Source organism: Pristiophorus japonicus, chromosome 2 (genome assembly GCF_044704955.1).
Source record: "Pristiophorus japonicus isolate sPriJap1 chromosome 2, sPriJap1.hap1, whole genome shotgun sequence".
NCBI lineage: Eukaryota > Metazoa > Chordata > Chondrichthyes > Pristiophoridae > Pristiophorus > Pristiophorus japonicus.
Window position 1 is genome coordinate 281,637,163 of NC_091978.1, and position 26,462 is coordinate 281,663,624.

A 26,462-nucleotide genomic window follows, 5' to 3' on the forward strand; every position below is an offset into this window, starting at 1 on the left:
ACTATGCCCCCAGTTCTAGATTCCCCCACGAGGGGATACATCCTCTCTGGATCTACTCAATCAAGCCCCTTCAGACTCTTGTACATTTCATAAGATCACCTCTAATTCTTCTAAACTCCAATGAGTATAGACCCAACCTGCTCAACCTTTCTTCGTAAGACAACCCCTTCATCTCAGGAATTAACCTCATGAACCTTCTTTGAACTGCCTCCAATGCAAGTATATCCCTCCTTAAATAAGGAGACCAAAACCGTACGCAGTACTCCAGTTGTAGCAGGACTTTTCTACTTTTATACTACTTCCCCCTTGCAATAAAGGCCAACATTCCATTTGCATTCCTAATTACTTGCTGTGCCTGCATGCTAACTTTTTGTGTTTCATGTACAAGGACCCCCAGATCCCTCTGTACCGCAGCATTTTGTAATTTCCCCATTTAAATAATAATTTGCTTTTTTTTCCTACCAAAGTTGATAACCTCACATTTTCCCACATTATATTCCATCTGCCAAATTTTTGCCCACTCACTTAGCCTGTCTATATCCCTTTGCAGGTTCTTTTCTTCCTCCTCACAACTTGCTTTCTCACCTATCTTTGTATCATCAGCATATTTGGCTACATTATATTCAGTCCCTTCATCTAAGTCATTAATATGGATTGTAAGTAGTTGAGGCCCCAGCACTGATCCCTGTGGCACACAACTAGTTACAGTTTGCCAACCTGAAAATGACCCATTTATCCCGACTCTCTGTTTTCTGTTAGTAACCTTTTATGTGGCACCTTATTGAATGCGGTCTGGAAATCCAAATACGCCACATCCATTGGTTCCCCCTTATCCATCCTGCTCATTACATCCTCAAAGAACTCCAGCAAATTTGTCAAACATGATTTCTCTTTCATAAAACCATGCTGATTTTCTAAATGTACTGCTACTACTTCCTTAATGGACTCTAGCATTTTCCCAGTGACTGATGTTAGGCTAACTGGTCTATAGTTTCCTGCTTTCTGTCTCCCTCCTTTCTTAAATGGGAGCGTTACATTTGCGGTTTTCCAATCCGCTGGGACCTCTCCAGAATCCAGGGAATTTTGGTAGATTACAACCAATGCATCCACTATCTCTGCAGACACTTCTTTTAAGACCCTGGGATGCAGGCCATCAGGCCCAGGGGACTTAGCCACCTTTGGTTCCATTAATTTGCCTAGTACTTGTAATCGCAATGTGGATATTTGTAATTGTACAAATGTTGCTATTCAGAATTGAAATTAAAATATTTTCTGTTCAAGCTGCTGTCCCACTAGATTAAATAATGTAACCATCAAGGCACTTGGGAGTGTTAAAGGGGTTAGGTGCACTGTTCATACTGATTTCTTGGGTTGAAGTTGTGCATATGGTTATCTTGCCAAACATTTCTTTATAACTGGAGACAGAAACTACTTTGCAATGTTCAAAAACACTAGGTTGTAGTAATGATACAAGATGAAAATCGTATTTGTGCTTCGCCTGGTTACAGTCCTGCCTTGCTTTCACTTATTTTGTAGGTTTCTGAAATACAGCAAGGAAACTGGAAAGTGTTAAATAAACTGATTGGCCAGGTTCAGAGGGCAACACAAGGCCGGGCCGCCCCTACCCTGGTGAAAGCCATTTTGGAAAAGAAACTGTCCTGAAAGCTGCAACAATCAAGACAGAAAGCAAAACTGATTTAATTCAGCAGTTACATTGAATCAATCGGAATTAAGCCTCTGAAGTTGCAGTGGGTTGTCCAAATCTATTGCCATAACTTCGATGAGTAATTGACGGAATCCCCAGACACAGTTGTTTACATTTATTCTCTGGGGGTTCTGCCACATAATTTGAGGTTGATGGAATTTTTTTTTAAATTGCATGTTAATTATTAAACATATCCTACTCGTTACCTGCAATATTTGTACAGTTGTACGTATCCATTATTACCATGATGAATTGCAGGCAAATTGTGTATGACAGACAACTTCCTGAATTGTACTAATCATGAAAAAATACTAGTTTTCCTAAATGTAATTGACTTTGAAAACCATAAATTACTAAGAAAAGATGTAACTAGATAGTTCTGTAACTTGTGTAGTGACTTTTTCTTTTTTTTTGTTTATTAATACTCGGTGGGTTCAGATCAATGCAAACCCCTGTTCAGGTTTGTGCAGTAGCCTGAAGTGAAGTGATGATGGCTCACATCCAGTCTGAGATTTCTATTTTTAAAAACCTGCTTTGGAACAGATTTAAGATGAACTTGGGTTGACAGACATTTGACTTGCAAGTCAGAGACTGCAGTTAGAATTCTTTTTGTAGTGGTGCTGCTCAATAGCCACCATGGGGAGGTATTAATGGGATCTGCAACTCTTCTATTCTCCTGACTGTGGATTTAACAAATACTTTTGACTGATAAAAATTAAATTATTAAAGTACTTTTGTTACAGCAAAAGATTCTTAACTGCAACACGTTTCTGACTAGGAATGGTACATTTCTCGAGAAACTAATTTAAGAATGTTACATTAAAAACTAACTTCTGTACGGCACTAGCTTTTTATACATCTTTCTAAAATCATCCCAATCAGTACCCATTTTCAGAAAACTTTAATGCTTGAAATTAATCTGCTGCAATGTAAAAAATAAACAGTTCTCCCTTAAAATAGCAGCTTGCACAGACACACGGTACTTTTTATTGAATCTACTGACGGTTGTTTAATAAGTTATTTTACTCATCAGAAGGAACTTCCCAACTTATTTATAAATACCATGAACCCTCAGATCTGGAGTAGCATCTTGAAACCACAATTTAAAAAAAAATCATTTTATAATGGGCATACTCAACTTAAGACTTGAATTTTAAATATTTTTGTAATTCTATTAAAGTTTAGAAATTTGTTTTTATCATTTCTACTGATGTTGCAAAAGGAAATAATCTCAAGGTAACATTCAACACAAAGGGTTTACCAACAGTAGTCCTCAAGACTGTGCTGCCTCCCATACTGCCACCGACTAGGCATACATATACAAACAGTACCATCTCTACAGTGTATAAAAAATGTGCTGAAATACATCCACAGAAAGCAAATTTCATTTCATGTCCTTGTCTTAAGCTTACAATGTTACTTTTACAACAATTTGTTAAATAGGTTCATCAAAAAGATAGAAAAAAGACAAATGAAATGTCATTTAAGTCAGTGAAACGATTGCTTTATCAGCATCCAATGGCAGAAAGTCTCATTCTGCATTGTTCTTTCATTTGGTCTTTGGTACTATTCGCAGCATAATGTTACAAGATGAATAAGGTCAGACATTTAAAGAACAGACTCAAATGTGTACAACTCCAATCCACAAATTGCCAGAGGTGTGTGTATGTATGATATTTATATATAGACAGAAAATACAATACCCATTGACATTTTAAAAAATGTAAATGTTTTTGTGCCCTGTAAAAATTCACTTACATTGCAGCTTGCATAGAGAGAAAATTTCATGTGTGCATATTCTACTAAAATAAGGCTGCTGCATTTCAAAACAAAAGTTTTGGGAAACAATTCTGTGCTATCTGTCTCTCCTCATTTTGTTGAAGCAAAATAGTTTTTTCCCCTCTTTCTCCCCACCCCCACCAATCCAATCTCAGTATCAGTAGGTCTCACTAGTTAAGGCTTGGTAGAAACATGGTATTACTTTGGAAAAGGTTTAAAAAGTAGAAAGCATAATTTGCATTAAAAACCATTTCTTGAAACTTGTAAGAATTATTCTTCACATTCCTCCAGGGGAGTGTGAGATAAAATTGAATGTTCTTGTGCAATTGCTGCAAGTTCCTTGAGAAATTCTGCGAAGATGACCACTGCATTAATAGCATTTTTCACGTGCAAGGAAAGAGCCAGTGGCTTGCTGAAATTACTTGAAAGCAGCTGTTGTGCATTTTGGGTACTACGTGGAGGCTTTTGTCCATTTTCTGCAACACTTTGACTATGCTTAATTTCTGCAAGAGAGGTTTTCAGGAAAGAAAGTCAGTTACTAATGATGTGTATTTTTCATATACTATTCACATAATTAGCTCATGATTTTTTCCATAAATTCAAACTGATAGTTAAATTTTTCATCCTTATTTGTTCAATCTTTATGTACAATAAATATGCAGTTATCCAAATGGGGGAATCTCAAGATGTTAAAGCCTTTTATAACCTCCCTTCAACCACAAGAACTACCTTATCTTTCAATTTGTACACAAGGCTTTCTTCTGGATTCACAAACTGTCAGTGGCAGAAGTCTTTTCTTATTACATAATTTATTTAACCTTTATTGTTTTTTGTTCTTGATTTTTTTCCCACGTCAGTTGAAGGCTCTGGATGGTGGAATACTGGCATCAGTAACACTTATCTTGCCCAAGTGACTGTTCTTCATGCTATTTGAGCATTGGACTGTCATCACTGAACCCCAGTACTGCCCTCTCCCAAGCTTCACATGCTGGCTGATTTCTTTCTCTACTGAACCTAATTGTAGTATCCTCACAGCTGCTCCAACTGAGACCATTGCTAACCAGGTAGAAATCAAATTTGGGACTCTTAGTCTGTAAGCCTTGATATCCCCAAAAGTTGATTTACTCCCTGACCAATAAGGAAGGAGCTGAAATCACTTGCCCTATTAAACAGAAACTGAAAATGGTGGAAACACTTGTCAAGTCCGTCAGCATTTGAGGAGAACACAGATGAGTTAATGGGAGTGATTTTCATTTTTGGCGACCACAGAAAATTGGTGGTAGTGTTTGTTACACGTCTGCCTGATTCTCTTTTCCTTTGAAGCCAATCTGATCCACGACTGCCAATTTACATCCCACATTTCAGGTGTGGATATTTCATCAGAGATCCCCCACCCCATCCCAAAATATAGTTTCTTCGGTCTAGTTTTAATCATCTAAGCAGGATAGGGAGGAAGCCTAAATTGGCCTTGTTTTTTTTAATTGCCTCTCCCAGGAGATTGTGTTGTGCGTGGGGGTGTAATGAATCATGATGCTTAAGGCATCACAACTGTATGTGGCAGGCTCGATGGAACAGCTAGTCTTATTTTTTTTTTGTTCATATGTAATCATGATCTACTTGTCCTGGTGTAATCCTTGATGCTGACACAATAAGAACATAAGAAATATGGCCCCTCAAGCCTGCTCTGCCATTCAATAAGACCATAGCTAATCATCGACTTCAACGCCACTTTCCCACCCGGTCTCCATATCCCTTGATTCCCCTAAACTCCAAAAATCTATCTATCTCAGCCTTGAATATATTCAGAGACTCAGCATCCACAGCCCTCTGGGGCAGAGAATTCCAAAGATTCACTATCCTCAGTGAAGAAATTCCTCCTCATCTCTGTCTTAAATGGCCTACCTCTTATCCTGAGACTGTGACCCCTAGTTCTAGACACTCCAGCCAGGGGAAACAACCTCTCAGCATCTACCCTGTCAATCCCCTTCAGAATCTTATATGTTTCAATGAGATTACCTCTCATTCTTCTAAACTCCAGAGACTATAGGCCCATTCTATATAATCTCCCATCATAAGACAGCCCTTTCATCCCAGGAATCAATCTAGTGAACCTTTGTTGCTAAGCCTCTAAGGCAAGTAAATTCTTCCTTAGATAAGGATATCAAAACATAAGAAATAGGAGCAGGAGTAGGGCATACGGCTCCTCGAGCCTGCTCCACCATTTAATACGATCATGGCTGATCCGATCATGGATTCAGGTTCACTTCCCTTCCCGCTCCCCATATTCCCTTATCGGTTAAGAAACTGTCTATCTCTGTCTTAAATTTATTCAATGACCCAGCTTCCACAGCTCTCTGAGGCAACGAATTCTATAGATTTGCAACCCTCGGAGAATAAATTTCTCATCTCAGTTTTAAATGGGCGGTCCTTTACTCTAAGATTATGCCCTCTAGTTCTAGCCTCCCCTATCAGTGGAAACATCCTCTCTGCATCCAGCTTGTCAAGCCCCCTCACAATCTTATACGTCTCAATAAGATCACCTCTCATTCTTCTGAATTCCAATGAGTAGAGGCCCAACCTACTCAACCTTTCTTCATAAGTCAACCCCCTCATCTCCCGAATCAACCTAATGAACCTTCTCTGAACTGCTTCCAAAGCAAGTATATTTTTTCTTAAATATGGAAACCAAAACTGTATGCAGTATTCCAGGTATGACTTCACCAATACCCTGTGTAACTGTAGCAAGACTTCCCTGCTTTTATACTCCATCCCCTTTGCAATAAAGGCCAAGATTCCACTGGTCTTCCTGATCACTTGCTGTACCTGCATACTAACCTTGTGTGTTTCATGCACCAGGTCCCGCTGTACTGCAGCACTTTGCAATTTTTCTCCATTTAAATAATAACTTACTCTTAGATTTTTTTCTGCCAAAGTGCATGACCTCACACTTTCCAACATTATACTGCATCTGCCAAATTTTTGCCCACTCACTTAGCCTGTCTATGTGCTTTTGCAGGTTTTTTTGTGTCCTCCTCACACATTACTTTTCCCCATCTTTGTATCGTCAGCAGACTTGGCTATGTTACACTCAGTCCCTTCATCCAAGTCGTTAATATAGATTGTAAATAGTTGGGTGCCAGCACTGATCCCTGCGGCACCCCACTAGTTACTGATTGCCAACCTGAGAATGAACCATTTATCCCGACTCTCTGTTTTCTGTTAGTTAGCCAATCCTCTATCCATGCTAAAGATTACCCCCAACCCCGTGAACTTTTGTGCAGTAACCTTTTATGTGGCACCTTGTCAAATGCCTTCTGGAAGTTCAAATACACCACATCCACTGGTTCCCCTTTATCCACCCTGTTCGTTACATCCTCAAAGAATTCCAGCAAATTTGTCAAACATGACTTCCCCTTCATAAATCCATGCTGACTCTGCCTAACTGAATTTTGCTTTTCCAAATATCCTGCTACTGCTTCTTTAATAATGGACTCCAACATTTTCCCAACCACAGATGTTGGGCTAACTGATCTATAGTTTCCTGCTTTTTGTCTGCTTCCTTTTTTAAATAGGGGCGTTACATTTGCAGTTTTCCAATCTGCTGGGACCTCCCCAGAATCCAGGGAATTTTGGTAAATTACAACCAATGCATCCACTATCCCTGCTGCTACTTCTCTTAAAATCTCGGATGCAAGCCATCAGGTCCAGGGGATTTATCTGTCTTTAGTCCCATTATCTTACTGAGTACCACCTCCTTAGTGATTGTGATTGTGATTGTGTTAAGTTCCTCCCCGCCCTCCCCCGTAGCCCATTGACTATCCACTGTTGGGATATTTTTTGTGTTCTCTACCGTAAAGACTGATGCAAAATATTTGTGCACAGTACTCCAGGTGTGGTCTCACCAAGGCCCTGTACAATGTACCCAAAGTAGAACTTGTATTCCAAAACCTTGAGAAGAACATAATTGCCAACAGAAATTAAAAGGGTTTTGGAATTGCATCAAATAAATATTGGGATTGGTTATTTTTATGTTAGAATAATGTTATTTCACAGAGGACCTGCAATTAGTAAGCAAAAGTACCAGCAGTAAGAACCTAGTAGTCATCATTTTATAATTTAAAAATTAGAAAATCTTAACACATTGTCTGTCAGTTATTTACAAAAAAAATGCTAAACATGTTTAAATATAATCATTGTTACTACACTCGTATGTTTTTCAATTTGGCTCCTTGAGTCTAATAATGAAATCCTGGACTAGCAATCCAAAGGCCATCCAGAACAAAGCAGCCTGTTTGATTGGCACCCTATCCACCACCTTAAAAATTCATTTTCTCCACCACCGGTGCACCCATGGACCATCTACAAGATGCACTACAGTAACTCGCCAAGGCTTCTTCGACAACACCTCCCAAACCCGTGATCTTTACCACTTAGAAGCAGCAGTTGTATGGGAACACCATCACTTGCACGTTCCCCTTCAAGTTGTATTTCCAAATCAGGATGGCCTGTATCGCTGTTCCTTCATCGTCACTAGGTCAAAATCCTGGAACTCCCTAACAGCACTGTGGGAGTACCTTCACCACACAGACTGCAACGGTTCAAGAAGGAGGCTCACCACCACCTTCTCAAGGGCAATTGGGGATGGGCAATAAATGCTGGCCTGGGTAGTGACACTCATCCCAGGAACGAATAAAAAAAATAATTAAGAAAATTGCAAGCTACGGGGAAAGAGCAGGGGAGTGGAACTAATGGATATCTCTTTCAAAGAGCTGGCACAGGCACAATGGGCTGAATGGCAGCCTTCTGTGCTGTAAGATTCTTTGATTCCATAAATGTAAGCATGGACAAAGTTTTTAAAAAGGTACCATTTTTGGCTGTGAATATTCCTGTGTGTGAATTGGGGATCTCCACCCGAGAGAGCAGATATTCCCGAGTTTGGGTCAAGAATGATGAGAAGTCTTCCCTTGTCGAAGCAAATTGTTCAATTGTATTTTTCACTGATGCCAGCACCTGTGTGTACACAAACACTGAATTATCAAAACTGCTGTTCGTTTTTGTTACTTGTTCAATGAAAAAGTGAAATGTTTCATTTAAGCAACTAGAAAATGAATTTTTCATATTTATTTTACTCTACATCTATATTAAATAGGCTTTGCATTCATTTTCAGTTCAGAATAAATATGAATTCAAAAGCATTGCCTTTCAGTAATTTAAAGGTCAGCCATCCTAACATATTTTGCAAAGTTATCAAGTGATCACATGCCACTTGTTATGTATGCAACACTTTGTAACCAGCATTCTACCACCACCAGAGGGCGCATCTGTTGGAGTCCCAAGGGATCCCAGCATCCCGTGGGAGCACTGCACATAAGCAGGCCTCCCATGCTGTGCCAGCACTCTGGAGTTAGAATAAAGAGACTAAGTCTACAGTACTCAGTCACATTGCTTTATTTGAGACATAACACCACTATCTTACCTTGATTGTTTTGAACAGACTTTCTTTTCTGAACTATTTTTTCCAAAGAAAACAATCAAATAACACAAACCATTGTGGTACTGCGCCAGACAGAGCAGGAAGATCACAAGGCTGATTCTTAATCTGTGTTGAGTTAGCTGAACTCAGCAGGGGGCAGCAACAGGGTAACTACAGTTGGCATCAGGGTCCCCACTCAGAGGATGAAAAATCAGTCAGTGTTCCCTCTCCTGATTGCTATCCAGTGACCTCTGTTCTTAAATTATACATCTATCTGCAGCTTGCATGATCCTCTAACCAAACAGGATGCCAACACTTGCTATCTAAACCAAAACAACTATTCTTCGTGTGAGTTATGTACTGGAGGACTGTATGCTACATGGGAAGCTGTATGCAAGATAGCGAGCTCACTACAAGTAGAATCATAGGTATTACATATCTTACCATTCAATGACTACGGTATGGCTCAGAGACATGGACCATGTACAGTAGACACCTCAAGTCACTGGAGAAATACCACCAACGATGTCTCCGCAAGATCCTACAAATCCCCTGGGAGGACAGGCACACCAACATTAGCGTCCTCGACCAGGCCAACATCTCCAGCACTGAAGTATTGACCACACTTGATCAGCTCCACTGGGCAGGCCACATTGTCCGCATGCCAGACACGAGACTCCCAAAGCATGCGCTCTACTCGGAACTCCTTCACGGCAAACGAGCCAAAGGTGGGCAGAGGAAACGTTACAAGGACACCCTCAAAGCCTCCCTGATAAAGTGCAACATTCCCACCGACACCTGGGAGTCCCTGGCCAAAGACCACCCTAAGTGGAGGAAGTGCACCCGAGAGGGCGTTGAGCACCTCGAGTCTCATCGCCGAGAGCATACAGAAATCAAGCACGGGTAGTAGAAAGAGCATGCGGAAAATCTGTCCCACCAGTGACAGGGCCTGTGGCTCTCGTATTGGACTGTTCAGCCACCTAAGGACTCATTTTAAGAGTGGAAGCAAGTCTTCCTCGATTCCGAGGGACTGCCTATGATGATGATAATATTGGTCACCGTTGTCCTGTCCCTATTAGTGTCTATATTTCTCTCTTTCAACTATTAGCAAATGTTTACAGAATACTAAGTTTACAAAGTACTAAGATAAAGATTTGCTTCCATATATTTTGAAAGCTGTAAAGGTCATATTGAAAGCTGAAAGCAAGTCTATCCTTGAAAATATCTAACTTTGACACAGGTCAAAAGAAATTACCTCCTTTAACTGTGCTTATGAAACAACAACATTTATACAAACAAACCCGTGTCACATATTAGAGATCTATACTACCTCACAACTGATTTCATGTTGCTATGGTTACAGTGCAGAGGACATTAAATTAAGTCTGAACAATAAACAAATCAAAGATATCTTCTGCTATGGTTCAATGTTGTGGTACGGAGACATTCAGAACAGTAAGATTATCCTAGGGTTCAAATCCTAAGTTAGCCGATCTCAGCTAGCGAGTTGACCTGGGCATCCTTGTGGGAAGCTGTGAATATAGGGAGAATTCAGGCCGTATTTTTGCTCCAAATCACTGCTGACTCCTACAGGAAGTGTTCATTTGGATATTCAATGAGGACAGGGTTAGGCTTACCTTTAACCAGCTTGTTGACTCCTAAGGGACGTGGTAAGAGTTTCAGGTCTACCTTAGATATTCCTTGGGTACAGCGGAGCTGCTTCCTCCTGTAAGTAGTCCGAACATCTTGGACCATAATTTATGGCCCCTGTGGGCGCGTACGAGAAGCGCCCATAGGGGCCGGGTTTTCACGTGCGAAAACCCGGATGCTGCCTGTCAAGACTTTTCTTAACGGATCATCCTCATCTCCGGGAAAAGGGTATTCGCGGGCGGAGAGTTTGCCCAACTTCTGCCCAGCAAATGCCCATGAAATTCTTACGCCTGATAAAAACAGGCGTAAGGCTTGCTTTTACCAGCATAAGAGTTTAAAAAAATCTAAAAATAGAATTTTATCATTTATACATTAAAAAACCTGTGCAATAAGGTAAGTTTATTTTTAGCCCCTTTAAAACATGCAAATAATTTTTTGTTTTAAGTATTTAATTAAATGCCATTTTAATTCATTTTAAATATGTAATTTTTTTTATTTATTTGATGTGTAGATGTGGTTTTTTGGGTATTCCCATTCATACTTATGGGGATTCCATACGGAATCTCTTGAAGCATGAATGGGGATTCCCTGTTACTGGTTGGGCAAGCCCACGCGATCCTAGCGGTGCTTGCAAACTGCCTGCGCCCCTGAGATATGTGGACCTCTACCCGTAGCTACCCAGAGAGGCCCAGGACCGTGAATCTCCGAACCACCAGGCATTTTATTTGCAGATTGCAGGCATTTCCCCACGGGAAGCCTCCAACCGCAAATTCAGGGTCCTTAGGCTAGAACCTCCACCTTTTTTGCATGCTTAATGCCCACTTAACGCTCATTTTACCGCTGAAATGACGTATAACGCCCAGATATCGCCCATTTAGCCACAAATGGAAACTGACACCCATTTTTAGGAAACTTATCGCCAAATGTTACTTTTCCCATGTGCTTAATGCCGGGAAAAAATATCACCGCCTGTCCACTTTTTTGGGGCGTAATCATCAGAATGGGCGAAATCAACGTCCAAAATACCGGCCAGCGTTAATTTCCGCAATGATTTAACGCCGAGATTCAATAATATCGCTTGCCCACTTTTTTTTGTCGTAAAGAGCATATTTACCGAAACTAATGGCCATGAGATCGCCTAGTGTCAATTTCACCACCTCGCACACATATCGCCCACAATATTGCTTGCCCAAAAAACCGCTCACAAAAAGTGGAACTCTTCTGAACGAACGCCAGCGGTGTGGCTGGCATTTTTAAAATCCCACTCTTACGTCAGGAGCTGATATCTGAAAGATTTGCCTGAAAGAACATTGCTGTGAGTGACAACGGTGACACAATGCTGTGTGTGTGCAGCTCAGACATCAATGGTGCCCATCTCCTTGCTGCCAGTTAAAGTTTACGCTGATTGATGTTAAGTTGTATTTAACCCTTTCATGATAAGGAATTACCAGTGTGTAACGGTGCAGCTATCTGAGACAATGCGCAACAAGGTTATGTTCAATAACAAAAATTTTATACCAACACTGGTCTGAAATCATAAGTATCACAGGCAATAACACCCAACCCCTGCCCACATCCCACTTTTTCCACCATTCACATAAATCACATGTTCAACATGTCCAGCAACACAGAATACAAATGCACAGCAGGAGCGTGGTCCCCAGCCCCATACATTGCAACAAATTGCATACACCCAGATGGAGATATAACACAGCCATCACCTGCGGACATGCACCTCACTTTCCTTCCCCCCTCCCCTTCTTCTCCCCACCTCTATCCCTTCCCCTCCTCGCTCCATGGTGCCTGGCTGAGGAGCTCCTCAGGCGGTGCCTCATTGGTGGGAGGGGGGATGAAGACAGATGTGGTCATTGTATGGGTACGGGAGCGGGAGGTGCAGAGGGGGCAACATTCTTTGATGCAGAAGCAGGATCTTGATCCTTGCTCTCATCTATCGTTCACAATGGTGGTGCAGAACCTAGGGGTGGAGTGCCGCGCTCAGGGACCACTGGGAGGCCTGTGGCAGTAGTGTTCCTGGCTATCGCATTCAGGGCCTCTGCCATCCGCGGAATGTATTCGGTCATGGTGGCCAGCTGTCGGGATATGCCTCCCAATGCTTCGATGAGCTGGTCACCAATGTCTACAGTCCTCCGGGACAACTGTACCATCTCTCTGCTGTCATGTCACGCTCGTGGAACAGACCTGCCGCGTCCACGGGACCTCCGCGGGGTCAGCGCTGTCCTGGGGACAAATGGGGTGCCCTGTGGAGAGGTGCTTGGGGCCGGTACCTCCAGAGTGGAGGCGGGAATGACCGGAGGATCACTAGGTGGCCTTGGGGTGGAATGGCTTCTGGAGTGTGGCGATGCAGGTTCCTCGAAGTCTGCGTTCTCATCCGTGGAGAACAGACCCAGCGGATTGACGGGCGAGAATCAGAGCTCCTCTGCACCAGATATAGGATCGTCCGCCGACTCCTGCCCCACGCCTCCACCTTCTGGCCTCTGTGGTCTTGCCTTGGGAAGCTCCGCTGGCTGAGCTGAAAAACACAAATTAGGTTATTAGAGGAGAAGGGGGTGGTAGGGTCACAAGGTGAGTCCAGCACTACACACAGCATATGCACAACAAAAGCAATACTGCTCTCAAAATCATCACAGACATCACATTTCATGACCATCAACATATGTGCATTGCACTGATTTTCATTAGGCCATCATTATTTCTATGACAATTTTAGAAATCATCTATCATATATGATTGTTCGGATATGAGTGGGTGTGGCATCTATAGACTTTACATGACGCAATGATGTAAGGTTTACCCACGTGGCATCACTTCAGGGTCTGCAGATGCGTCCGGGGGTGCTTCCCCACAAGTGTGAGCACCCGCTCCTCCATCTCTGTGATGTCGCTGGGGTCTGGTGGCCCCCCACCCGTTCGCCTCTGCATGGACCTCATCGTCGATAGCTTCTTCTGTAGAAGGTGACAGGATGACATGGCATGAGATCATTGCATGTACTGTCACAGACACTGATACAACACATAACCGACAGATGTAATCATGATTATGAAAATTATCATTCTTTACCTAAAGACGTACACCGTAAAGTGAAAGACCTCACATCTGCTGATTGTCACTCATGACTGTTACAAATCAAATTATATAAATACATAAGTACATATAAATCAATGTAATACTTACTCTTGCGGATCCCACAAGGTCGTTCCATCGTTTGCGGCATCGGTTGCCCTCACGCTCCTCGTTGGTCGCCGACGAGACCACCTTTGCTATCTCGGTCCATATCTTCTGGCATGCCTTTGGGGTGGGTTTCCCACGCTCTCCCTGTGTCAAATCACCCCAGCGTGACTCGACCTCCTGCAGGAGGGAGGCATTTGCCTCGTCCGAGAACCTCCTGGCTTTTTTGCGCCCTCCAATATGCTCCTCTCCCAGCGTCAGTCTCCGCAGCGTGCTGTGATGCCTCCTCCTCTCCATTATAGGCCAAATTCGGGCAAATATGTGGCTGGTAACAGCTACTTTTTGTTTGTCTACTTGCTGTGATGCTCTAAAGTCTCCCTCCTTCCTCCCAAAGCAGCCACATCACACCCACACACGCCTTCAGTCCCTCTGAGCTCCCTCTCTCTCTGTCTCCTCTTCTGCGCACGTCATGATGACCCTTGACCTCCTGAATTGCGGAAATCGAGCGTTGCCACGCTGTTGCTAAGGATGGCCACACTCTACGGCAGAAGGTCAAAAAAATTTAACGCTACAACCCATTTTATATCGCTCGCAGACTAGGTGCTTTGAGAATAAGCGAGAAGCCGGCGATCTGAAAATCCTTTTTAACGCCCAAGCTGGAAATATCCGATAACCACAAAAGTGGAGGTTCTAGCCCCTGATGTCCACGAGTACTCATACTGCCTAATATCTAATTATACGATAGTGTAACCCAGGGGTGCAACAATAGGACCTGCTCCCTTGTGATCTGACCTAGATTATTGTGTCTTTTGCAAGGGCCTTCAACTGTGCTTCTTCAATGTTTCAATTGATGGATTGCAACATACTCGTGAGATAAGGCCTGATGCATGTTTTCTTTTACAAACAAGTGAACATACAGAGCAACAGAGCAAAACACATTTACTACACTCAATTTTAATCTGCTCGTCAAAAAATAAGAAAAAAGACTAAACCATGTGCCCTATCTCTTTCATGGGCTGACACTCGTTTTTGACATTACCTTTCTTTCTGAACAAAAAACGACCTTTTGCATCTTAGTTGCCAGGCAAAGGCCCTGTCTTCGTGTCTGTTTTCTCCCCCTATATTCAAAGGAATGGCTTTCAACTCTTTCCATGTTCAGATACCCCAGTGGGCCTGTCAAGTAAACAAACTACCCCTTCTCCTCAGAATATATTCTCAGTAGACAGCTCATGCTGGGCTCATATGAATAGAGTCATCCCCCATCAAATTACGTGTGGATGTTTCGTTAAGTCACCTGAGACAAGGTAATGAATTGCTTAATGTCCCCATGTCTATTGCAGACAACAGTAAGAATAGTTGGCTCATTAATACATAACATTCCCCTCTGTCTCAGTGGCTTTTTAAGTTGTCTTAAACAGAGTACTTCTAAACAGTGTTAAAAGTGGGAATTTGGAAAGTGGGAATTCGGAGCAGAGGGGGAACAAGGTGCTGTTTATTTCCTCCAATACTTGGGAGTGTTTTGTGTTACAGATAAATGTTTAATTTAATCTCCCTTTAACTTAAACTAGATCAAGTAATTAGTTAAAAAAATAAGCTAGAAGCTAAGTTAATTAAATACATAAACTAATTAGTTAAATAAATAAAACAATAGAGATGGCAGGGCAAGTGGTGTGCCGCAACTGCACATTGTGGGAGTTTGTTGAGAGCATCGTGATCTCGGACAACTGTGTCTGCATCTCGAGGAACTTCAGCTCAGGGTTTTTGCGCTGGAGTCAGAGGTGCATACGTTACAGGGCATCAGGGAGGGAAAGAGTTGCCTGGAGACTTTGATCCAGGAGGTAGTCACACTCCTTAGATTAGGTAGTGGTGCAGGTCTGGTTAGTGGTCAGAGACAGGAGGGTGTGACTGCAACTCAGGCAGGTAAGGGGACCCCAGATGCTGTGCTGGAGGAGCCTTGGCCTTTGCCCCAGTATGAGATTCTTGCTGCCTGTTTGGATGAGGGCAGAGTCTGCAGGATGGATGAGCAAACCGACCACTGCACCGTGGTACATGAGGCCTTTCAAGTGGGAGGAGGAGTGAAAAAGAATGTTGTAGTGGTAAGGGACAGTATATAGTCAGGGGGATGGCCTCTGTAGCAGCGACAGGGAACTCCGAAGGCTGTGTTGTCTGCCCGATGGCTGCGTTAAGGATATCTCCTTGCGGCTGGAGAAGAATTTAGAGTGGGACGGGGAGGATCCAATTGTCATGGTCCACATAGGAACTAACGACATAGGTAGAACTAGGAATGAGATTCTGCTGAGATAGTTCGAGGAGTTGGGGTCCAATTTAAAACACAGAACCTCAAAAGTAATAATCTCTGGATTGTTACCTGAGCCACGAGCAAAGTGGCATAGGAACAAGCAGATTAGAGAGTTAAATGTTGGCTCAGAGACTGGTGTGAGAGGAAGGGGTTTCAATTCATGGGGCACTGGCATCAGTACTGGGGAAAGAAGGAGTGTTCCATTGGGATGGTCTCCACTTTAACTGAGCTGGGACCAGTGTCCTGGCGAACCGAATAACTAGGGCTATAGATAAGGCTTTAAACTAAAAAGGTGGGGGAGGGGTCAGGTGAGGCGAAATTTAGAAATCCAAATAGAAAAGTCAAGGCAATGGAGCAGTGTAGCAATTTGGGTAAAGAAAAGCAGAGTGACAGGAAGAGACAGAGTGTTTGTAACAGTTAATGTGCATCAGCGAATAAGGTGAAAGCAGAGAATAATGGTATAAAGTTAAATTTAAAAGCTCTTTATCTAAATGCACGAAGCATTTGTAACAAGATAGACAAATTAGTGACACAAAAAGGAGATAAATGGGTTTAGTTTGATAGCCATTACAGAGACGTGGTTGCAAGGTGACCAAGGTTGTGAACTAAATATTCCAGGGTATTTGACGTTTTGAAAAGATAGGCAGAATGGAAAAGAACAGGCGGCCCGGAGGGGATAGCCCTGATAATAAAGGATGACATACGGACAGCAGTGAGAAAGGATTTTGGCTCAGAAGATCAGGAAGTGGAATCAGTATGGGTGGAGATGAGAAATAACAAGGGGCAAAAAACACTGATGGGAGTAGTTTATAGGGCCCTTGACAGTACTATACCGATGGACAGAGTATCAGTAAACAAATAAGAAAGAAAGAAAGACTTGCATTTATATAGTGCCTTTCACAACCACCGGATGTCCTAAAGCTCTTTATAGCCAATGAAGCACTTTTTGAAGTGTAGTCAGGAAGCATGGCAGCCAATCTGCATACAGCAAGCTCCCATGGACAGCAATGTGATAATGACCAGATAACCTGTTTATGTTATGTTGATTGAGGAATAAATATTGGTCAGGACACTGGGGATAACTCCCCTGCTCTTCTTCAAAATAGTGCCACGAGAACCTTTGCCTCCACCTGAGAAAGAGCACCTGGGACCTTGATTTAACATTTCATCCGAAAGACGGCACCTTCGATAGTGCAAGATACTGCACTGGAGTGTCAGCCTAGACTTTTGTGCTCAAGTCTCTGGAGGGGGACTTGAACCCACAACCTGCAGAAGACTCAGGCAAGCATACTACCAACTGAGCCACTGGCTGACACAGGAGCTTGTAACAAAGGTAATGCAATAAGTGTGGGGACTTTAATCTTCATAGAGACTGGGCAAATCAAATCAAGATGACGAGTTCATATAATACATTCAAGACAGTTTCCTAGAACAATACGTCGTGGAACCAACCAGGGCCATTTTAGATCTTGTATTGTGTAATGAGACAGGGTTAATTAGTAATCTCATAGAAAATGATCCTCTGCGGAAGAATGATCATAATATGATAGAATTTCACATTGGGGTTGAGAATTAAATTGTAAGTCCAAAACTAGAATCTTAAACTTAAATAAAGCCAATTATATAGGTATGAGGTGTGAGTTGGCTAAAGTTTTTTTTAATTTATTCATTCCTGGGATGTGGGTGTCGCTGGCAAGGCCAGCATTTATTGCTCATCCCTAATTGCCCTTGAGGAGGTGATGGTGAGCCGCCTTCTTGAACCGCTGTAGTCCATAAGAACATAAGAAATAAGAACAGGAGTAGGCCATACAGCCCCTCTACCATTCAATAAGATCATGGCTGATCTGATCATGGACTCGGCTCTACTTCCCCACCTGCTCCCCATAACCCCTTATCGTTTAATAAACTGTCTTTTTCTGTCTTAAATTTATTCAATGTCCAGCTTCCACAGCTCTCTGAGGCAGCGAATTCCGAAGATTTACAACCCTCAGAGAAGAAATTTCTCCTCATCTCTGTTTTAAATGGGCAGCCCCTTATTCTAAGATCGTGTCCTCTAGTTCTAGTCTCCCCCATCAGTGGAAACATCCTCCCTGCATCCACCTTGCCAAGCCCCCTCATAATCTTATATGTTTCGATAAGATCACCTCTCATTCTTCTGAATTCCAATGGGTAGAGACCCAACCTACTCAACCTTTCCTCATAAGTCAACCCCCTCATCCCCGGAATCAACCTAGTGAACCTTCTCTGATCTGCCTCCAAAGCAAGTATATCCTTTCGTAAATATGGAAACCAAAACTGCACGCAGTATTCCAGGTGTGGCCTCACCAATACCTTATATAGCTGTTGTAAGACTCCCCTGCTTTTATACTCCACCCCCTTTGCAATAAAGGCCAAGATACCATTGGCCCTTTCTGATCACTTGCTGTACCTGCATACTATCCTTTTGTGTTTCATACACAAGTACACCCAGGTCCCGCTGTGCTGCGGCACTTTGCAATCTTTCTCCATTTAAATAATAACTTGCTCTTTGATTTTTTTTCTGCCAAAGTGCATGATCTTACACTTTCCAACATTATACTCCATCTGCCAAATTTTTGCCCACTCACTTAGCCTGTCTATTTCCTTTTGCAGATTTTTTGTGTCCTCCTCACACATTGCTTTTCCTCCCATCTTTGTATCGTCAGCAAACTTGGCTACGTTACACTCAGTCCCTTATTCCAAGTCGTTAATATAGATTGTAAATAGTTGGGGTCCCTGCACTGATCCCTGCGGCACTCCACTAGTTACTGGTTGCCAACCAGAGAATGAACCATTTATCCCAACTCTCTGTTCTCTGTTAGTTAGCCAATTGTCTATCCATTCTAATATATTACCCCCAACCCCATGAACTTTTATCTTGTGCAGTAACCTTTTATGTGGCACCTTGTCAAATGCCTTCTGGAAGTCCAAATGCACCACACATCCACTGGTTCCCCTTTATCCACCCTGTTCGTTACATCCTCAAAGAACTCGAGCAAATTTGTCAAACATGACTTCCCCTTCATAAATCCATGCTGACTCTGCCTGACCGAATTTTGCTTTTCCATAATAATGGACTCCAACATTTTCCCAACCACAGATGTTAGGCTAACTGGTCTATAGTTTCCTGCTTTTTATCTGCCTCCTTTTTAAAAATGGCCGTTACATTTGCAGTTTTCCAATCTGCTGGGACCTCCCTAGAATCCAGGGAATTTTGGTAAATTACAACCAATGCATCCACAATCCCTGCCGCTACTTCTCTTAAGACCCCAAGATGCCAAGTCATCAGGTCCAGGGGATTTATCTGCCTTTAGTCCCATTATCTTACTGAGTACCATCTCCTTAGTGATTGTGATTGTGTTAAGTTCCTCCCCCCGCCTATAGTCCCTAGACTATCCCCTGTCGGAATATTCTTAGTGTCCTCTAGCATAAAGACTGATATCAAATATTTGTTCAGAGTTTCTGCCATCTCCATGTTCCCCATTACTAATTCCCCGGTCTCGTCCTCTAAGGGACCAACATTAACTTAGCCACCCTTTTCCTTTTTATATACCTATAGAAACTCTTGCTATCTGTTTTTATATTTTGCGTTAGTTTACTTTCATAGTCTATCTTCCCTTTCTTAATCAATTTTTAGTCGTTCTTTGCTGGTTTTTAAAAGCTTCCCAGTCTTCTGTCCTCCCACTAGTTTTGGCCACATTGTATGCCCTTGTTTTTAATTGGATACCATCCTTTATTTCTTTAGTTAGCCACGGATGGCTATCTTTTCTCTTGCACCCTTTCCTCCTCACTGGAATATATTTTTCTTGAGAGTTGTGAAATATCTCCTTAAATGTACACCACTGTTCATCAACTGTCCTATTTTCCCAGTCCACTTTACCCAACTCTGCCCTCATACCTTCATAGTCCATGTGGTGAAGGTACTCCCACTGTGCTGTTAGGGAGAGAGTTCCAAGATTTTGACCCAGCAATGATGAAGTAACCGGCAATATATTTCCAAGTCATAATAGTGTGTAACTTGGCGAGGAACTAATGGCGAGGAGGTAATGGTGTTCTCATGCATCTCTTCCCTTGTCCTTCAAGCTGGTAGAGGTTGTGGGTTTGAGTGGTTGAAAAAGCCTGGGCGAGTTGCTGCAGTGCATCTTGTAGATGGTACACACTACAAGGGTTGGTGCAAGAGAAATGCAGGGAACAGCACCAACCCTTGTACATGGCCTTCTTTGACCTTACAAGGGCCTTCGACACTGTCAACCATGAGGGATTATGGAGCGTCCTCCGATTCAGCTGCCTTCAAAGCTTTGCCAGCATCCTCCGCCTGCTTCACAATGACATGCAAGCCTGTGATCCTGACCAATGGATCCACCACAGACCCAATACGCGTTCAGACCAGGGCCAAGCAAAGCTGTGTCATCGCACCAACGCTCTTCTCGATCTTCCTTGCTGCAATGCTACATCTCACCCTCACAAGTTCTCCGCTGGAGTGGAGCTAAATTACAGGACAAACAAGAATCTGTTCAACCTCCGCTGCCTCCAGGCCAGATCCAAGGTCGTCCCATTCTCCATCACTGAATTACAGTACGCAGACGACGCTTGCGTCTGCGCACACTTGGAGGCTGAACTCCAATCCATCGTCAACACCTTCACCGAGGCTTACGAGAGCATAGGCCTTACACTAAACATCCGTAAGACAAAGGTCCTCGACCAACCTGCCCCCGCCACACAGCACTGTCCCCCAGTTATCAAAATCCACGACAAGGCCTTGGACAACGTGGACATTTTCCATACTTCGGGAGCCTTCTATCAATAAGGGCAGACTTTGATGACGAGGTCCAACACCGCCTTCAGTGTGCCAATGCAGCCTTTGGTCGCCTGAGGAAAAGAGTGTTTGAAGACTAGGACCTCAAACCCGGCACTAAGCTCACGGTCTACAGAGCAGTAGTGATGCCCGCCCTCCTATATGGCTCAAAGACATGGACTATTTATAGCAGGCACCTCAAAACACTGGAGAAGTACCACCAATGCTGCCTCCGCAACATCCTGCAAATCCGCTGGGAGGATAGACGCATGAACGTCAGTGTTCTCACTCAGGCCAACATCCCCAGCATCGAAGCATTGACCACGCTCGACCAGCACCGTTGGATGGGCCATATCGTCCGCATGCCTGACACGAGACTCCCAAAACGAGCGCTCTACTCGGAGCTTTGACACGCTTCAAGGACACCCTCAAAACCTCCTTGAAAAAATGCAACATCCCCACCGACACCTGGGAGTCCCTGGCCCAAGACCGCTCAAAGGGGAGGAAAAGCATCCGGGAAGGCACTGAACACCTCGAGTCTCTTCGCCGAGAGCAAGCTGATGCCAAGCGTAGACAGCGGAAGGAGCGTGCGGCAACCCAGGCACCTCATCCACCCGTTCCTTCAACCACTGTCTGCCCCACCTATGACAGAGACTGTAGGTCCTGCATTGGACTCTTCAGTCACCTGAGCACACATTTTTAGTGTGGAAGCAAGTCATCCTCAACTTCGAGGGACTGCCTAAGAGAAGAATACACTGCAGCCACGGTGCACCGATGGTGGAGGGAGTGCACGTTTAAGGTGGTGGATAGGATACTAATCAAGCAGGCTGCTTTGTCGTGGATAATGTTGAGCTTCTTGAGTGTTGTTGGAGCTGCACTCATCCAGGCAAGTGGCGAGTATTCCATCACATTCCTGATTTGTGCCTTGTAGATGGTGGAAAGGCTTTGGGGAGTCAGGAGGTAAGACACTCGTCGCAGAATACCCAGACTCTGATCTGCTCCTGTAGCCACAGTATATATGTGGCTGGTCCAGTTAAGTTTCTGGTCAATGGTGATCCCCAGGATGTTGATCATGGGATGTCGGCAATGGGTTATACTGTTGAATGTCAAGGGGCGGTGTTTAAACTCTCGCTTGTTGGAGATAGTCTTTGCCTGGCACTTGTGTGGTGCGAATGTTACTTGCCACTTATCAGCCCAAGCCTGAATGTCGTCCAAGTTTTTCTGCACGTGGGCAAGGCCGGCTTCATTATCTGACAAGCTGCAAATGGAACCGAACACTGTGCAGTCATCAGTGAACATCCCCCCTTCTGATCTTATGAGGAGGGAAGCAGATTGGGAAATTAGATTAAAAGGTATGACATTAGATAAGTAGTGACAAACATTTAAAGAAATATACCAAAATTCTCAATTAATATACAGTCCATTGAGAAATAAAAAGTGCGAGGGAAAAGTGATCCATCTTTAGCTAACTGAATAAGTTAAGAATAATGTTAGATTAAAAGAAGAAGCTTATAATGTTGCAAAGAATGGGTGAAGCCTGAGGATTAGGAGAGCTTTAGAAACCAGCAAAGGATAACCAAAATGTTGATAAAAAGGGAGAAAATAGAATGAAAGACAGTAAACTATTAAGAAATATGAAAAAGTTGTAAAAGCTTCTACAATAATGTAAAAGGTAGAGAATAGCAAAAGTAAGTGTTGGTGAGGTAGGATAAATTATAATGGGGAATAAGGAAATGGCATAGACTTTAAACATAGATTTTGTATCTGTCTTCACAGTAGAAGACATAAAAAGCATTCCAAAAATAGTAGGGAACCAGGGGCTGATGAGAGTGAGCAACTTAAAGTAATTAAGATCAGTAGAGAAAAAGTACTGGAGAAACAATTGGGACTAAAAGCTGACAAATCCCCTGGACCTGATGGCCTACATCCTAGGGTTCGAAAAGAGGTGGCTGCAGAGATAGTGGATGCATTGGTTTTGATCTTCCAAAATTCCCTAGATTCTAGAATGGTCCCAGCGGATTGAAAGGCAACAAATGTAACCCTGCTATTCAAGAAAGGAGGGAGAGAGGAAACAGGGAACTACAGACCAATTAGCCTGACATCAGTTCTCAGGAAAATGCTGGAATCCATTATTAAGGAAGTGGCCACTGGGCATTTAGAAAATAGGCAGTGTTATCATGGTTTTATGAAAGGAAAATTGTGGTTAACAAATTTTAGAGCATTTTGAGGGTGTAATTAGCAAAGTAGCTAAAGTGGAACCAGTGAAGGTAGTATATTTGGATTTCCAACAGGCATTCGATAAGGTGCCGCATAAACGGTTATTACACAAGATAAGGGTTCATGGGGTCGATAGAGGATTGGTTAACAGAGAGAAAATAGAGAGTAAGGATAAACAGGTCATTTTCAGGTTGGCAGGCTGTAACTAATGGTGTGCCGCAAGGATCAGTGCTTGGGCATCAGCTATTTACAATTTATATTAATGACTTGGACAAAGGGTGAAGTTTAATGTATCCAAGTTTCCCAGTGATACAAAGCTAGGTGGGAAAGTAAGCTATGTGGAGGACACAAAAAGCCTGCAAAGGGATATAGATAGTGGGCAATAAGGTGGCAAATAGAGCATAATGTGGGGAAATGTGAGGTGATTCACATTGGTAGGAGGAATAGAAAAACAGAATACTTTTTAAATGGTGAGAAACTATTAAATGTTGATCAGCGAGATTTAGGTGTCCTTGTACAGGAAACACAGAGAGTTAGCATGCAGGTACAGGAAGCAATTAGGAAGGCAAATTACATGTTGGCCTTTATTGCAAGGTGGCTGGAGTACAAGAAAAAGGAAGTCTTTCTACAATGGTGCAGGGCTTTGGTGAGTGTACTGTGCACAGTTTTGGTCTCCTTATCGCAGGAAGGATATACCTGCCTTAGAGGCGGTGCAACAAATGTATACTAGATTGATTCCTGGGATGAGAGGGTTGTCCTCTGAGGAGAGATTGAGCAGATTGGGCCTATACTCTCTGAAGTTTAGAAGAATGAGAGGTGATCTCATTGAAACATAGGATTCTGAGGTTGTTTCCCCTGGCTGGATATTCTAGAGCTAGGGGCATAGTCTCAGGATAAGGGGTCAGCCATTTAAGACGGAGATAAGAAGAAATTTCTTCACGCCGAGGATTGTGAATCTTTGGAATTTTCTACCTCAAAGGGCCGAAGTTTCGGGCTGCGCCGTGGACGCCCGTTTTTCGCGCCACAAAGTGCGCCTAAAAAAAACTTACCTGTTCTCCGGCTCCCTGCAGGTCCTTTGCAGCTCGGCGCAGCGCAGCACGAGCTGTGGGGGGCGGAGCCAGGTCCCTGCACTGAAAACAGTGCCAGGACCTCTGCACATGCGCGCTACAGTGGGCGCGCATGTGCAGTAGCTCCAGACGCCCAAAACTGTGGGAGGGACCGAAACTGGCCGAATGGCCTCACTGGGGCTGCGTGGATAAGGCTCCTCCCACCCGACCGGACCCGACCCCCGCTCAAACCCCACCCCCCCCCCCCCTTCCGGCGACTCGGCCTCTGCTCCCCCCCGCTCCCGGCGACCTGACCTCCGCGTCCCCGTCCCCCCCCCGCCCCCGGACCTCCGCGACTGTCCCACCCCTCCCAGACCTCCGCGACTCTTCCCCCCCCCGGACCTCCGTGACTCCCCACCCCCCGGACCTCCGCGACCCCGCCCTGCCCCCCCAAGATCCGACGCCATCTACCTGTAAATCCAGCCCGAAGTCTTGGGCCCGGCCGTTCAGCCTCCTTCTCTCCCTTCCCCCCACCCCTCTCCTTCCCTCCCCCCCCTCTCCTTCCCTCTCCCCCCTCCTTCCCTCCCTCCATCCTCGCTCCTTCCCTCCCTTCCCCCTTCCTTCCCTCTCCCCTTCCCTCCCTCCATCCTCTCCCCTTCCCTCCCTCCATCCTCTCTCCTTCCCTCCCTCCCTCCTCTCTCCCTTCTCCCCCTCCTCTCCTCCTCCCACCCCCCTTCTCCCCCTCCCACCCCCCTTCTCCCCCCACTTCTCCCCCTCCCTTCGCTGTCAGAAACACAGATACTGACAGACAGAGAGTGAGAGACACACACACAGACAGACAGAGAGATAGAGACACTGACAGAGACACACTGGGGGGCTGTCCCAGCACGCTGTTGGAGGACTCCCGGTGCTGCAGTCGGTAAGTAGAAAATGTTTTATTTATTGATTTTTTAATTTTTAAAAATTTTTTATTAATTTTTTTTGATTGATTTATTGGTTGATTTATTGATGTATTTATCATTTATTATTGATGATGGCTCTTTATTTGTAAAACTGAAGTGTTTAATGTTTGTAAACTTCCCTTTAAACCCCCCCTCCCCCCATTCCCTACGCCTAATTTGTAATCTACGCCTGATTTTCTAAAGTGTAGACAAGGTTTTTTCGAACGTACAAAAATCTTCACTTACTCCATTCTAAGTTAGTTTGGAGTAAGTTTTCACTGCCTAAACTTTGAAAACAGGCGTAAGTGGCCGGACACGCCCTCTTTTGAAAAAAAAATTCTGTTCCAAAGTGAAACTGTTCTAACTGACTAGAACTGGAGCAAACTAAATGCCGAGAATTCAAATTTCTAAGATACTCCATTCTAAACCAGTTGCTCCAAAAAAACAGGAGCAACTCAGGCCGAAACTTGGTCCCAATATAAATGGAATTTCATATGTTCAGTCTCGGAAAATCAGTGGCCTTACTAATATAAAACTCCTTTAAATGGCAGCCTTCTTCCCACAATTGGAACTGGTGAGAAAGATTTTCTAGTACAAGATAAGATCAAACCTTACAAATTTGTTTGTTTTTAAACGCTGCTGTTTAAGGCTTCTGAATTTATAAAACTTGGAGGAACCCTGGTCACTGTTGCTGTGTTTGTTGTACCTGATAAAGTGAGCGTACACTGGGCTGAAAGACCATGTTAGTGTTGAGCAAGAACGAACGGAGGAGGGGTTGTGGATAGCAAGCCAGTTGAGCAACAATCCCGGTAAGCAGCAAGTTTACGTGTAATTCATTTTCCGGCATATTCTCCAGTTTAGACAATAAAACGCTGATGAACGGTCCTGTAAACAGAAAGGTCAAGTGAGTCAGGAGAAGACAGAGCGCTTCCAGCTATCAGTGATGTTAACACCTTGACTGCCAGTGACACTGAATATAGCAAGTACCTTTAACAGGCTGCCTGATCGTACTGTTAATAACTCCCTCCTTAACAAGGAACACTTGGCAAGCACATGAAAAATGGGACAGTTCAGTATGGCACCAGAGGCGCCCTGTTCCTTGGAACCATACCCTGGCAGAAATCAGCACATACAGGAGAGGACGGGACAAGCCTGTATATAGATCAATAAGGAAGGCTACATTTTTTTAAAACAGTATTTTTAAGCAGCACAATTTCTAAGGTTGTTGGTTCAGTTCCTAGTCTGTGGCGAATTGACTGGTCTCAGCCAGGGTCTACAGTTGGCTTCAATGGTTCTAGGACTAGGAAGGGGAGGAGAAAAAAAAAATCAGCCAACTTCTACTTACTATTCAGC

At 43.6% G+C, this 26,462-nt stretch overlaps 2 protein-coding genes across 2 annotated transcripts in view; one reads left to right on the top strand and one right to left on the bottom strand.

The window, feature by feature from the left end:
* Positions 1–3,698, top strand: part of gatb (glutamyl-tRNA(Gln) amidotransferase, subunit B) — a 101,092-nt gene extending 97,394 nt beyond the window's left edge. The window contains exon 13 of the mRNA XM_070871448.1: positions 1,537–3,698. Within this exon, the coding sequence (XP_070727549.1) occupies positions 1,537–1,662 (126 nt within the window). The 3' untranslated portion in view covers positions 1,663–3,698. The remainder of the gene's footprint in view (positions 1–1,536) is intronic.
* The window catches only part of fhip1aa (FHF complex subunit HOOK interacting protein 1Aa), a 288,301-nt gene continuing 264,188 nt past the window's right edge, over positions 2,350–26,462 (bottom strand). The window contains exons 11-13 of the mRNA XM_070871447.1: positions 25,816–25,994; positions 8,350–8,494; positions 2,350–3,987 (exon numbers count right to left, since the gene is read on the bottom strand). Of these exons, the coding sequence (XP_070727548.1) occupies positions 3,755–3,987; positions 8,350–8,494; positions 25,816–25,994 (557 nt within the window). The 3' untranslated portion in view covers positions 2,350–3,754. The remainder of the gene's footprint in view (positions 3,988–8,349; positions 8,495–25,815; positions 25,995–26,462) is intronic.